The following is a 15,051-nucleotide window of genomic DNA, read 5'->3' as shown; positions in this document are numbered from 1 at the left end:
AATTGACAGGAATTGTAGGAATTTGTTTTACAAACTTGGGCATATTAAAATAAATGTTCAATTCCAGTCCCTTGTGCCATCTGGTTTCTTATTCATTCAATAGACAAAGGCTCATCTAAATGATCAGTAAGGGTATATTGAGAATGTTTTGGAGAATGGGTGAGAGGTATATGGACCTCAACTCCTGAGAGTCCATTTGTACTACCTGAAGTATAACCTTTAAGAAAAAGCTAGCTAGAAAAGTTCTGAATCTATATTATTTTAATACTTTACGTACAAACTTGAAATGATTTACATTTATGATTGTTTCTGCAGTACTTCCAGAATTCTGTAAGATAAACAGTTTTGCCAGTCAAAGAAATATCATGATCTTTTTGAATTTCTAATATGATTTTACTCTTTTTGAAAAAATGACTTTTCATCTTACAATTAGTAAGGCATTGACAATTATGCCCAATGATGGTGTCAGGATGTATGTTTGTCTTTCAAGTAAATATTTCTGTGGGATTTGACAATGCATAATTGGCTATTCTTTGTGTATTTATATTATTTAGGGCTCAAATGAAGTTGACTTCTATGATATATTTTAGATTTAAAGGAAAGTAATCATGAAAACAAAAGTGAAAATTGTCACCTGATTAACCAGAATTATTTTGATCAGCAGGAGCCCAGAACACATCCTGTCAAATGAAAAGTTTTTCTCCAGTTAAATTTCCAATTAATGTATACCCTGTTGTCTTTTAGATATTGCCCCTAGCTGGACTGATAATGATGGACCAGAAGGAAAGAAGATTTCCCTAAATCCCTCTGTTCGCCTTAAGGCAGAGAAACTGGAAATGGTAAATATTTTAAATTTCTAATTTTCTCCCATGAAACAACAGTATCAAGAAAGTATTCTCATTCTTTGAGAGGATTAGTACTGGAGCCATAAGTTTCTTAAAGAATTTCATATTTGCCATTAATGAATAATGGTAGTTTTTGTTTAAATTATTTAATTCATGTTTGAGTTGGACATTTCCTGGTAGTTTGATAGTACAAAATTGAAATTAAACCTTTTGCAGCTAAACTGACGTTCAAATTAATCAGTTTCCTCCTCTCCAGAAATAAACAAGTAGGGTATTTTACACTATATAATCAAAGGTAACATGGAATAAATTATGGCAAATTATGTTATACTTCATAGCAATAAATACAATGAAATAACATTCCATTTTTCTGGGTTTTTTTTTAAGATTTGTTTATTTGTTGCCACCCCTCCCCCACCCCCCTTCTTGTCTGCTCTCTGTGTCCATTTGCTGTGCTTTCTTCTGTGTCTGCTTGTCTTCTCTTTAGGCAACACTGGGGACAGATCCTGGGACCTTCTGGAGTTGTAAAGAGGTGCTCAATCTCTTGTGCCATCTCAGCTCCCTGGTCTGCTGTCTCTCCTTTTGTTGCATCATCTTGCTGTGCCAGCTCTCTGTTCAGGGCAGCACTCCTGCACGGGCCAGCACTCCTATGTGGGCCGGCACTCCTGTGTGGGCCAGCAGTCTGCATGGGCCAGCTTGCCTTTACCAGGAGGCCCTACACCTCTCATACAGTTGACAGGAGCCCAATAACTTGAGCCACATCCATTTCTCTCCTTTTTTTTTTTTTTTTTAATTTAAGGGAAACTAAATCCTAAAGAACAAAATATTCAGATGCTCACTAAATATTAAGAGGTTATAATCAATGTGGAAAGAAAAAGTAAAGGCAGAAATGAACTTTTAAAAACTTTTCCTGTTATAATGCCAGAGAACTGACAGGAAGAATATGCTATGTCTTCCTTCAATGTGAAGTGGATGTGGTACTAGAGATCTGTAACCTCTATCTTCCTGTCGGTTTCTGTGGATCATGTTTTTTTTCACATTTTAGGAAGAGTATGAAAATGCACAGCTAGAATACAACACACGTTACATTGATTCCCATATCGGTATCTTTGCTTGGTCCTATAATAATCCATCTCTCAAAGCCCACTTGAATATTATCCATTGTTCAAATTCTGAGTCAGAATTTAGTCAGTTCCAACTTCTTTTTCCAGACTTTGCTACTCTACCTATTATAGTTCAAGCTAATATTGTTTTATTTGCAATTCAGTGGCATTTACTATCACTCTGTAGTGTCCTGTAATCTTTCATGTATCTCGTCTTATCAATAATATTATAAACTACTTCTCCACAGACTTCACAGTGCCTATCACTGTTTAAAAACCTGATGTGTACTCTATAGAACTTTCTGATTTCTTAAATAATTTGAGATGTCTCCTTTACATTTTCTTTTTTGCTAACCTGTTCTTTCTTGTTTACATTTGTGGCTAAAGTATAAGTTCTAGCTAATGGCAACATTTACATTCAAATAATTTTCAAAAACAGAGGGCTTGAGGTTTAGAAAAATGTCTACTATATATATATAAATTAATAATTATTTTTCTTTAATGATATTGATTTAACATACATTTCTGCATATCTAAGAGCTCATTTCTGAACATCCAAGAATTAACACTAACTATTCCTCTAGATAAGGAGAAAAAAATCTTTTGCTAACCTGTTCTCTCTTGTTTTCATTTGTGGCTAAAATATAAGTTCTAGCTAATGGTAATATTTACAACCAAATAATTTTCAAAAACAGAGGGCTTGAGGTTTAGAAAAATGTCTACTATATATATAAAAATTAATAATTATTTTTCTTTAATGATATTGATTTAACATACATTTCTGCATATCTAAGAGCTCATTTCTGAACATCCAAGAATTAACACTAACTATTCCTCTAGATAAGGAGAAAAAAATCTTTTGCTAACCTGTTCTCTCTTGTTTTCATTTGTGGCTAAAATATAAGTTCTAGCTAATGGTAATATTTACAACCAAATAATTTTCAAAAACAGAGGGCTTGAGGTTTAGAAAAATGTCAACTATATATCTAAAAATTATCCCACTAATGATTTTATGCAGTGACTTTCTTTTACTCCTATAACATTTTTCTAGGACATGATACTATTTTTAATCTTATTCATTTCCTTAGAGATAAGAAAATCATCTAAATTTTATTGATTCCGAGAAATGTGAATTGTTTGACTTTTAAATCAGAATTCCAGTCTTTGGTCCTCCTTTTAACCTAAGCAAATTGATTATTTTGTGGAAAAATAAAATGGCAGTTTTCCAGCAAAGGAAGTCCACATTCTGTGTAAATTGAATTTTTCTGCTCTTACTCAAGATTTATTTAGTGACTTTATTAAGCAGAGCCTTCTTTGTTTGTAGAGTATGAAACTATATTTCACTTAATAACAAATTTTTATCTAAAATTTAAGTTAGCGTCTATCCTTCCAAATATTTCCTAAACTACTTTTCCTTTTTTGTATAATTATATATTAATACAATAACATTACTATCATTTCAATTTGAAATAGGTTCTTCTATTTTAATTGTGACTTTGTAGAGAGATTCAACTTAATTATCCATTACCTTGTATGTATCTCCTATTCAAGTAATAGGTAAGGCTAAGATGATTAAGTATTTAAAATGATATAAAATTGTATTTTCCTTTATCTTCTATAAATACCTTATATATAGCATCTTAGAAAATTGGTGTTATAATAAAGTTTCACAAGGCAAAGGTGTTGACTAATTGCATGGTTATTAAGTAATTAGCCTACTCAGTACAATTTCTAAGGATGGCAGAGTGGGTACAGTTTGATGAAGGAAATTACTTGTCTATGTTTTATTGAGATTCTCTGTTTTACTGATCTAAGTAGAGAATTTTATGTCAGGATATGCTGAAAGTAATTTCTAACACTAAACTAGTTATATGTTATTTCCTGTTCTGAAAAATGGATTTGCCATTGTCTTCTCCCTTGAATTCTGAAGAATGTTTTAATATACAGACATTTTAAAGTATTTTAACCAAAGGAGCAGATGTAGCTCAGTGGTTGAGCACCTACTTCCCATGTATAAGGTCCCGGGTTCAATCCTTAGTACCACCTAAAAATAATAATAATTTCACCATAGTTATTTGTGATTATATTTTTTCAAAGTAGTATTATTATAAGTAATATGTATCTCATTTATTAATATAAAACTTAGATGTAGGCCTGGTAAACACAGCAAATAGAGATAGTTTTTTCATTGGCTTGAAGACAAAGAATTACTACATCTCTGCATTATCTGTAGGTTTGTACCTGAGAAAGCACTTTGGAATACAGCTACCATTGCACTGATATTTACTTTACCCTTTGTCATTTGTGTAGTATTTGAAGAAAACTGTAGTGAGCTGTAACCTTCCCATTGTCTGATTAGAGTTAATGAAATGCCCTTATATTGTAAATAAGTACAAATTTTTATTCATCCAAAAATCAGAAGTTAGGGATAGGTACTTACCCAGTTAATCGATTTGCATTTTTGTTTAAGGTTAAAAGCTGACCATAGTCATTTGAGAGATTATTGAAATGACCTTTTTATTTTTTTTTATTTCTGCTTTTGGCTGGGGTGGTGATAGTGGGTATTGCATTTTGAATGACCTTGGTAGGAGCTTTTTAATAAAATTAATTACTTCCAGTTTAAATTTATGAGCCTACCTCAGTGATGTGATATGATGTATTCATCTAGAATAAGTTTTATTTTCAGCAAAACTTTCACCTATTACTAAGATTAGCTGTAGCTCAGTCTACACTATAGTTATTGTGTAGTGCAGTTCTATTATTACTTAATATAATAAGAATCACAATGCATTGAGTACCTGTTGTAATGATGCTTTATTTGCATTAATTTTTAAATTACTTTTATTTCTTTATATGTAAATATTATACAGAAGAATGCGTATCTTGTACATGTACATTTTAAAGAATAACAATAAACTCACATGCACCTATCACCTAACTTAAGGCTCAGAACCTTTTTTGTAAAGATTTATTCATTTATTTATTTTTCCCCCTTCCCCTCCTCCCACCCTGCTTTTGCTGTCTGTGTTGTTTTCTTATTTTCTCTCCTCTAGGATTCACCGGGATTAGATCCTGTAGACCTCTGATGTGGAGAGAGGTTTTCCCTGTCAATTGCGCTACCTCAGTTCCTGATTTCTGCTGTGCTTCACTTTGACTCTCCCCTTGTCTCTCTTTTGATGTGTCATCATCTTGCTGTGTGACTCACTTGTGCGGGCACTGGCTCACCAAGCAGGCACTTGCACAGGCACTGGCTTGCCATGCACACACTCGTGCAGGCACTGGCCCACCATGCGGGCCTGCTTTCTCTTCTTCTTTTTCATCAGGAGTCCGCAGGGATTGAATCCAGGTCCTCCCATATGGTAGGCAGAAGCTCTGTCACTTGAGCCACATCCTTTTCCCAAGACTCAGAACCTTTAACATTCCCTATGTGTTTCTTGCCCGAGATGGAACACTATTATAAATTTTGAGTTTATTAAACATTTAAAATTGCTTTATTAAAATATTATGGGCTCAAAGAGTTCATTCAACTTTATCATTACTGGAGATATTGTCAAATTTTTTACATCTGTATCTCCACCTCCTAGAAAAAATGATTGGCTCATAGAATATGCTCAAAAAATAATTGTTGAATTTGAATTGTTCTAAAATGGTTATACCCATTTTCATTCTAACTAGTCTTATATAAGAGTTCCCATTGCACTACATCCTTTACAGTTACTCTGATTATAATATAGTTTATTTCTACTGTCTCATTTTTAAATTTTCCTCTTCTCAATTTTTCATTTTTTATCCCCTCTTTTCTTTTATTTATTACATTTGATTAGTTTGATTATTTGGTTTGGTTGTTTTCTCATTTTATTTTTTCCCTTCCACTAGTTTGAAAATTATGTTGTTGTACTATCCTTTTAGTGATTTCCTTAAAAATTTTAACATGCATATTATCTTAAAAGTCTAATGTTAGAATCTTTCCCCTTGTTTAAACATATTAATACAAGACAGTTAGAATACTTTAACTGTGATCTACCTCTTCCTAACTTATCTACTTACTTTTATTGCCCAGTATTTTTGTTTTAGCCTGTTATTGTTAAGTCTTGCGAATTATTAAATCATCGTTTTCATGCAGCCAGCTTTTCACTGGTCCTTTTTTTTCTCTGGTCCTTTTTTCACTGGTCCTTTTTTTTATCTGAACTTTCGGACACTCATTTTCCTTTTTCTCCATGTATATTCTTTAAATCTTCTTTCGTATAGAATGACTGGTAGTAAACTCTTCTTTTTTTATTTTTTGGAAAATATTTTGCCCTCATTCTTGAAATACTGTTTTGTTGAGTATATAATTCTAGGGTCATAATTATCGATCTTCCCTCAAATCTCTGAAGCTCTTATTCTATTGTCTTCTGGTTTCTGATGCTATTTCGAGAACTCAGATATCACTGTCTTTCCTTTATAATGATCTGTCTTTTCAATATAGCTGTTTTTATTATTATTACTTTAGAAAGTGTATTTATTTGGGGGATTTTCAAGGTCTTCATGCAAACATGGAAATGCAATAGAAGTTGAGAGAATATCGCTTTTTCTTCTAAGAAAACATCTTCAGTTTCCTGGTCTTGTAAGTGTATAAGTTATGGCATTCCAGTCCTTGCCACTTAACTTTGTTTTATTTATTTGACTCCATTTCCTTTGCAAACTGAGGGAAGATACCATAAAAGGTGAGGTTCATAAAGAATAGTATATGTTTTGTCAATTCATTAATCAAACAATACATAGCTCCCTGGAGACTTAGCTAAATATTAATTTCCACCTTTTTTTGCACATTTTTAAATGTAAATCTAGCATTTAAGGAAATAGAAGTATTTAGTTAGTATGCAAAGGAAAGTCTAAAGGAAGGAACTAAATATATTCATTGCTGCTTACTGATCAATGTTAGTTGATTTAGCATTCACAGAAAATCTTTAAGTCTTACTGTCCCTGTCCATGTCTCCTACATCAGAGTAGTAGAGTTTAAAGAACTGGTTCATAGGTAATAACTAAGCAGAAGATGAAGTGGGATTCTAATCCAGTTCTGTGATGTTCAAAATCCATGTTTGGTCCATTCATTCTGTTATGCTGTCAGAGTTTGTAGTAGGCTGAGTAATGGTCCCCAAATAATGAGGTCCTAGTCCCTGGAATCTGTAAATCTTACCTTATGGGGAAGAGACTTTGCAGATATGATTGAAGTAAGGATCTTTAGATGGGGAGATTATTCTGGGTTATCCACTTGGGCCCTAAATGCTATCACCGGTATACTTTTAAGAAGGAGGCAGGGGTTGATTTGACATATACACAGAAGAAGAGAAAGATATGTGACCACAGGGGCAGATATTAGAATGATGAGACCAAGGAATGAGTGGAGCTTCAGTATGGTTGATTCTAAAGATATATCTGTTCTTATCTCAGTGTGTCTAGGTATTAATTTCTCTTACTTTATCCAATGTAAGGTCTTTAAAACTTTCTTAATCCAGGGATTTGTTATTTTCCAAATTCTGTAAAATTCTCACATAGTATCACTTGCAGTATTGCCTTTCTTCAAGTCTATTATCTGCTTGCACTTCAATTAGATGTTTTTCAGGCAATCTCACTCAAGGCTCCATGTCTCTTACCCTTTCACATTTTGTGTCTTCTTGTCTCTATGCTGCAGTTTCTTCACCTTGCTCCCCTAATTTCTATAATTCACTATCTTTCTCTTCAGCCATGTATAATCTGATATTTCACATATTCACTTAGTTTCTACTTTCTTATATTATTATTTCTAGGCATTCTGTTAGTTTAAAAAAATATATACCTAGTATTTTAAAAATATCTTGTTCCTAAACCTTATTCCTTATTTGACTTTTTAGATTTAACTATGTTAAACATGTTTACATTCTATCTGACCATGGCAACTAACTGCAGCCTTTGGATATCAGATCCTTTTGTTTGTTTCTTACTTGTGATGCCTTCTTTCCTCATGTTTTAGTAACTTTAAAAAAAAAATGAGTTCATGGAATCTCGAAATATATCTTTGGGAATTTTTTTTAAAATATATTATTCTAGTAATATACATACAACCTATAATTTTTCTTTTAACCACATTCAAATATATAATTCAGTAGTATTAATTATATTCACAATATTGTGCTACCATCACCACCATCCATTACCAAAAGTTAAGATCACCCCAAACATGAAATACGTACCAAGTAAGCATTAACCCATCGCCTACATCCTCCCCGGTCCCTTGTAAACTATATTCTATTTTCTGACTCTGAATTTGCTTATCCTTATTATTTCATATCAGTGAAATGATAGAATATTTGTCTTTTTATCGCTGGCTTATTTCACTCAACATGATGTTGTCACATGTATCAGAACTTCGTTCCTTTTTAAGATTGAATGATAATCCATTGTATGTATTTACATTTTGTTTACCCATTCATCATTTGAGTTGCTTCTATCTTTTGGGAATTGTGAATAAAGCCACTAGGAACATTGATGTGCAAATATCTTTTTGAGTCCATGCTTTCAATTTTTTTGTTATGTACCTAGAAATGGGATTGCTGTGTCATATGGTAATTCTGTACTTACTTTTCTGAGGAACCACCGAACTGTTTTTCACAGTTGCTGTACCATTTCACATTCCTATCAGCAATGTACTAGGGTTCCTATTTCTCCACATCCTCTTCAACACTTCTTTTCTTTCTCTCTTTTTTTTTTAAAGGAGGTACCAGGGATTGAACCTGGGACCTTGTACATGGGAAGCAGGTGTTCAACCACTGAGCTATACCCACTTCCTTCTGTTTTTTAATAGTAGCCATTCTGGTGGGTGTGGAATGGTATGTCATTGTGGCTTTGATTTGCATTTCCTTAATGGCTAATGATATTTAGCATCTTTCACGTGTTTATTGGCCATTTGTATATCTTCTTTGGAAAAATGTCTATTAAAGTCTCTTGCCCATTTTTAATTAGATTTTTTTTTCCTGTTGTATAATTTCTTTATATATTCTGAACATTAAACCCTTCCTGGATATGTGGGTTCCACATATTTTTCTCCCATTCTGTAGGTTCTCTCTTTACTTTCATGAGAAAGTAAAAAACTTTGATTAAAAAAACTTAAATTTAATGAAGTCCCATTAACCTATTTTGTTCTTACGTTGCTTATGCTTTTGGTGTAAAATATAAGAAACAATTGCCTAATGTAAGGTACTGAAGATGTTTCCCTATGTTTTCTTCTAGGAATTTGGCTTCTTATATTTCCGTCTTTGCCCATTTGGAGTTCATTTTTGTTAATAGTGTGAGGTCGGGGTCCACCTTCATTCTTTTCATGTGGATATCCAGTTTTTTCAGCACCAATTGTTAAAGAAATCATTCTTTTTCTATTGAGTGTTGTTGACACCCTTGTCAAAATTCAATTGGCTGTAGATATGAAGGTTTAATTTTGAACTCTTAATTAGATTCTATCGGCCTGTGTGTCTTTCCTTGTGCTAGTACCATGCTGTTGGTTTTTTTGGTTTTGTTTGTTTGTTTTAATAAAAAAACTTATATTTTTTGCTCTGCTAGTTTGAGATTGCTAGCAGTTAGAAAACACAACAGGAATACTTTAAAAATTTAGTAAGTAGGGAAGCAGATGTGGCTCAAGCGATTGGATTCGTGTCTACCATATGGGAAGCCCCAGGTTTGATTCCCAGGGGCTCCTGGTAAAGGCAAGCCGGCCCATGCCATGGAGGGCTGGTAGCACATGCCCGCGGAGAGCTGATGCAGCAAGGTGTTGCAACAAAAGGGAGATGCAGAGGAGAGACAGTGAGAGACGCAGCAGACCAGGGAACTGAGGTGGCTCAAGCAATTGATTGCCTCTCTCCCACACTGGAGGTCCTGGGATCAGTTCCCAATGCCTCCTAAAGAGAAAGACAAGAGGAAAAAGACAAGCAGACATGGAAAGAACACACAGCAGATAGACAAGGGACAGGAGGGGGAGATAAAAAAATAAAGTCTGTTTTTAAAAATTTAATAAGTAATTTCTTTAATAAGTAAAAGTTACAACATTCTTCTCCCTTAAGACAGTTAGTTCATCCTTAAACAGTAAATAAAGGTTAAAGGGAGACATCAGAATGCCTTTACTTCTGTCAGAAAATGCAAGTAGCCAGGTAGATTTAGGTGAATAGTACCATGCTGTTCTGATGACTATAGCTTTGTTATAAGTTTTAAAATCAGGAAATGTGAGTCCTTCAACTTTGTTATTCTTCCTCAAGATGTATTTGGCTGTTCAGGACCTATAAATTTTCTATTTCTGCAAAGAAGGCTGTTGGAATATCAATAGGGATTGTGTTGAATTCGTAATTTTTTTGGATAGATTTGACATCTTAATGATATTTAGTCTTTCAGTGATGAATGTGGGCTACCCTTCTATTTATTTAAGTCTTTGTTGATTTCTTTTAGCAATGTTTTGTAGTTTTCCTGGTATAAACCCTTTACATCCGTGGGTAATTTTATTCCTAGATATTTATTCTTTTAATTACTATTTTAAATTGAATTGATTCCTGGTTTCCTGTTCAGGTTGTTCGTTACTAGTGCATTGAAACACCTCTGATTTTTTTAGGTTGATCTTGTACCCTGCCACTTGGCAGAATGCATCTCTTAGCTTTAATAGCTTTGTTATGAACTTTTCAGGATTTTCCTATATATAGGACCATGTCATCTACGAATAAGGATAGTTTTATTTCTTCATTTCCAATTTTCAGTGCCTTTTATTTTCCTTGCCTAATTGCTCTGACTAGAACATCCAATATAATGTTCGATAACAGTGATGACAGTGAGCATCCTCATCTTGTTCCAGATCTTAGAGGGAAAACTTTCAGTCTTTCACCCCACTGAGTATGATGTTAGCTGTAGGGTTTTTATTTATATATGCCCTTTATCATGTTGAGGAAGTTTCTTTCCATTCCTGGTTCTCTGAGTATCTTTAGCAAGAGGGGTGCTGGATTTTTGTCAGATGCCTTTTCTGCCTTAATTGAAATGATCATATGTGTGTTTTTTTCCTTTGTTTTATTAATATGTTGTATTACATTCATTGATTTTCTTATGTGAGCCACCTTGGATACCTGGAATAAATCCCACCTGATTATATTATACAATTCTTTTAATGTGCTGTTGGATTTGATTTGCTAGTATTTTGTTGAGGATTTTTGCATTGATGTTCATAAGTGATATTAGTCTATAATTTTCTTATTTTGGTATCTTTACCTTGCATTGGTATGAGGGTGATGTTTATCTCATAGAATGAGTTAGGGAATGTTTCCTCCTCTTCAATATTTTGAAGGAGGTTTGAGCAGAATTGTTAAATTTTCTTAGAATGTTTGGTAATAATAAAGCCACCTGGCCCTAGGCTTCTCTTTGTTGGAAGGTTTTTGATTACTGATTCCATATCTTTATATGTTACTGGATTTGTTGAGACCTTCTATTTCTTCTTGAGTCAGTATAAGTAGTTTGTGTGTTCCTAGGAATTTGTCCATTTCATCTATGTTCTCTAATTCGTTGTCACACAGTTGTTCATAGTATCCTCTTAAAATTCTTTTTTTTTTTTTTTTAAAGATTTATTTAATTATTTAATTACCCCCCCCTCCCCCGGTTGTCTGTTCTCGTGTCCATTCACTGCGTCTTGTTTCTTTGTCCATTTCTGTTGTCGTCAGTGGCACGGAAAGTGTGGGCGGCGCTATTCCTGGGCAGGCTGCACTTTCCCTTCTGTGCTGGGCGGCTCTCCCTATGGGGCACACTCCCTGTGCATGGGGCTCCCCCACGCGGGGAACACCCCTGCGTGGCACGGCACTCCCTGCGCGCATCAGCACCGCGCATGGGCCAGCTCCGCACGGGTCAAGGAGGCCCGGGGTTTGAACCGCGGACCTCCCATGTGGTAGACGGACGCCCTAACCACTGGGCCAAGTCCGTTTCCCTTAAAATTCTTTTGATGTTTGAGGGATCATTATAATGTCCCCACTTTCATAACTAGATTTAATTATTAGCATCCTCTTCCCTCCCCCCCTTTTTTTTAGTCTAGCTAAAGGTAGGTCAGTTATATTGATCTTTTCAAAGAACCAACTTTCGGTTTTGCTAATTGCTCTTCTTTTCTTTTTTTTAATTCTCTATTTCATTTATCTCTACTCTGATATTTACTTCTTTCCTTCTGCTCACTTCTGGTTTAGTTTGCTCTTGTTTTTCTAGATCCTACACTTTTTTTTTTTTTTTTAGGTACCAGGGTCATGGGACTAAACCCAGGACCTCATGTGGAAAGCCGTTGCTAAACCACTGAGCCACATCGGCTTTCTTGAGTTCATTTTTCCATTTGTTTTGCTAGTTGTTTGTTTTTTTGTTTTTTTCAGGAGGCACCAGGAACCAAACCTGGGACTTCCCATGTAGTAGGCGGGTGCTCAACGGCTTGAGCCACATCCACTTTCCAATCCTACACTTTTGAGGTTAGGTCTCTGATTTGAGATCTTTCTTTTTATTATAATGTAAGCATTTAGAGCTATAAATTTCCTTCTTATTACTGCCTTTGCTGCATACAGTAAGTTTTGGCATGTTGTGTTTTCATTTTTATTTTCATTTTCATTCACCTTAAGATATTTCCTAATTTACCTTGTGATTTCTTCTTTGACCCATTGATTAAGAATGGGCTTAATTTCCACATACTTGTGAATTTTCCATTTCTTTCTCTGTTAATAAGTTCTAGCTTCATTACATTGTGGTCAGTAGTGATATGTGAATGATTTCATTTGTTCAAAAGTTTATTGAGACTTGTTTTATGACCTAACATATAGTCTATCCTGTAAAATGATCCATGAGCACTAGAGAAGAATCTGTATTCTGCTGCTGCAGGTGAGGTGTTCTAAATATTCTGTTAATCTAGCTGATTTAGAGCATTATTCAAGTCTTCTATTTCCTTATTGATCTTCTGTCTATGTATTCTATCCATTTTTGAAAGTGGAGTATTAAAATCTCCTACTATTAATGTAGAACCATCTATTTGTCCTTTCAAATCTGTCAATATATTTCTTCATATATTTGGGGACTCTGCTGTTAGGTGCGTATGTATTTATTATTTTATAGCCTCTTGTTGAATTTACCCTTATTTTCAATATATAATAGATTTGTTATCTCTTTTAATAGTTTTTTTATGTAATGTGTTAGTATAGCTATCCCAACTATCTTTTGGTGAATACTTGTATGTTTATTTTGTTTTGCTTTGTTTTTTTCATCCTTTCACTTTCAACCTATTTGTGTCTTTGGATGTCGTTTGAGTCTCTTGTAAACAGCATATGTTTATGTTCTGCTTTTTTATCCATTCTACCAATATTTGCCTTTTGACTGGAGAGTTTAATCCATTTACATTTAAAGTCACTACTGATAATACAGGTGTTTCTTCTGCCATTTCGCTATTTAGCTTTTATAAGTCTTACATTTTTTATCCCTCACTTCCATTAAAACCTGCTTTTAAATTTATTTGCTTTCTTGTGTTGTACCACATTGAATGCCTTCTCATTTCTATCAGAATATATTTTTCATATATGCAAATGTGTGGTGCTACTTGCATCTAGTAGGTTTGCTACTAAATATCCTACAATGTAGGACAAGACAGCTCCCCACTATAAAGAATTACTTGGCCCAAATGTCAGTAGTACAGAGTAGCACTCTGCTCTAGAGTGTGTGTGGATTATAAGGGATTCTCAATTTGTAAATTGTTTTGCATGAATATTTTTACAATGGGATTATACCTAGGTATAGGCATATATATTTATATGTGATGGAAATAGATATACCAAGCAAATATTATTTTTCTAAAAGTCTTATGTAGGTATATTGTTTTTATACGGACTTTTAGGTAAAATTTAGGTAAAGCCATTACTACGTATATAAAGAAAGTTTACTATATAATGATATAAAGAATAATTCATCCATGAATATAACAGTCTAGAATCAGAACATTACTAACAATATTAGCCTCAAAGTATTTCAAGTAAACATTTGACAGAATTTCAAGGAGAAATTTATAAACCCACTGCTAAATGGGAGATTTTAACACACCACTCTCTTAAGTTGAAACATTGAAAAATTAATGACCTGACAGATTAGTAAGGATGTAATTTTAGGGCCTTGAAAAAAGACAAGTTAGGGGAGCAGATGTAGCTCAAGTGATTGAGCACCTGCTTCCAATATATGAGGTCCTGGGTTCAATCCCCGGTACCTCCTTGAAAAAAAAAAAAAAAGTCACATTCTCAAGTTCCCATAAAATATTTGTGAAAGTGGACAAAAAGATACTTCTTCAGCTTTATGTATGAAAATTGAAGACATCTCTAAATAATTAGAGTCAAAAACATGACTAATAAGCAAGTAAAATAAACTCAATCTCACTTGTAATCATGGAAATTCAAATTTAAAAACGACGTATTTCATTTCCACCATACTTAGAAAAATTAAAGCATGAAAACACCAAATGCTCCTAAGAATGTAGAGTAATAGGAATTCTTATGTACAATTGATATGCATAAATTGTTACAACCAGTTTGGAGAACAATTTTATAATATTTAATAATGTATTGACAATGTATTTCCTGATATGCTGTAGAAAAATTTTCACAGATTTGTTCAAGGAGATATGTAATAGAAACAGATTGGAATAATTATAAACTTATTAGTCAAGTAATGGATAATGCATTCATACAAAGGTATATTACAATTAAAATAATTTGTCTGTTATCCTTTTATATTATACTATTTATGTAAAAATTTTAAATGTGAAAAACAAGAATATATTATATTTAGGGATACATGTTTATTTAGTAATAGCATTAAATCATGGACAGGAAGGATATACCAACCTTAGGATAATGATTAATGCTGAGGAAAAAAAAAAGCTTTCAGCCAAGTCTATATGTTTTCTTTCATATATTAATATTTGTATTTATTCTATAGGCATATGAATTTTAAGCAAATGTCAATGAGTATTTTGAGGACAGAAGATACATGGGTGTCCTTTGTATTATTTTCTTTCCTTTTTGTTTTTTGGTATAGTTGAAACGTTTTATAACTGAAGGGAAAAA

General features: G+C 33.5%; 1 protein-coding gene across 3 annotated transcripts in view; it reads left to right on the top strand.

Annotated features, from left to right (window-relative positions):
* STXBP4 (syntaxin binding protein 4) overlaps positions 1-15,051 on the top strand; it is a 258,348-nt gene that overhangs the window by 68,186 nt on the left and 175,111 nt on the right. For all 3 annotated transcript variants that reach the window (XM_058283937.2, XM_058283935.2, XM_058283936.2), the window contains exon 7: positions 745-839. In XM_058283937.2, the coding sequence (XP_058139920.1) occupies positions 745-839 (95 nt within the window). The remainder of the gene's footprint in view (positions 1-744; positions 840-15,051) is intronic.

Source organism: Dasypus novemcinctus, chromosome 21, assembly GCF_030445035.2.
Source record: "Dasypus novemcinctus isolate mDasNov1 chromosome 21, mDasNov1.1.hap2, whole genome shotgun sequence".
NCBI lineage: Eukaryota > Metazoa > Chordata > Mammalia > Cingulata > Dasypodidae > Dasypus > Dasypus novemcinctus.
The sequence above is the reverse complement of the archived record's forward strand: the minus strand, read 5'-3'. Positions and strand labels throughout refer to the sequence as shown.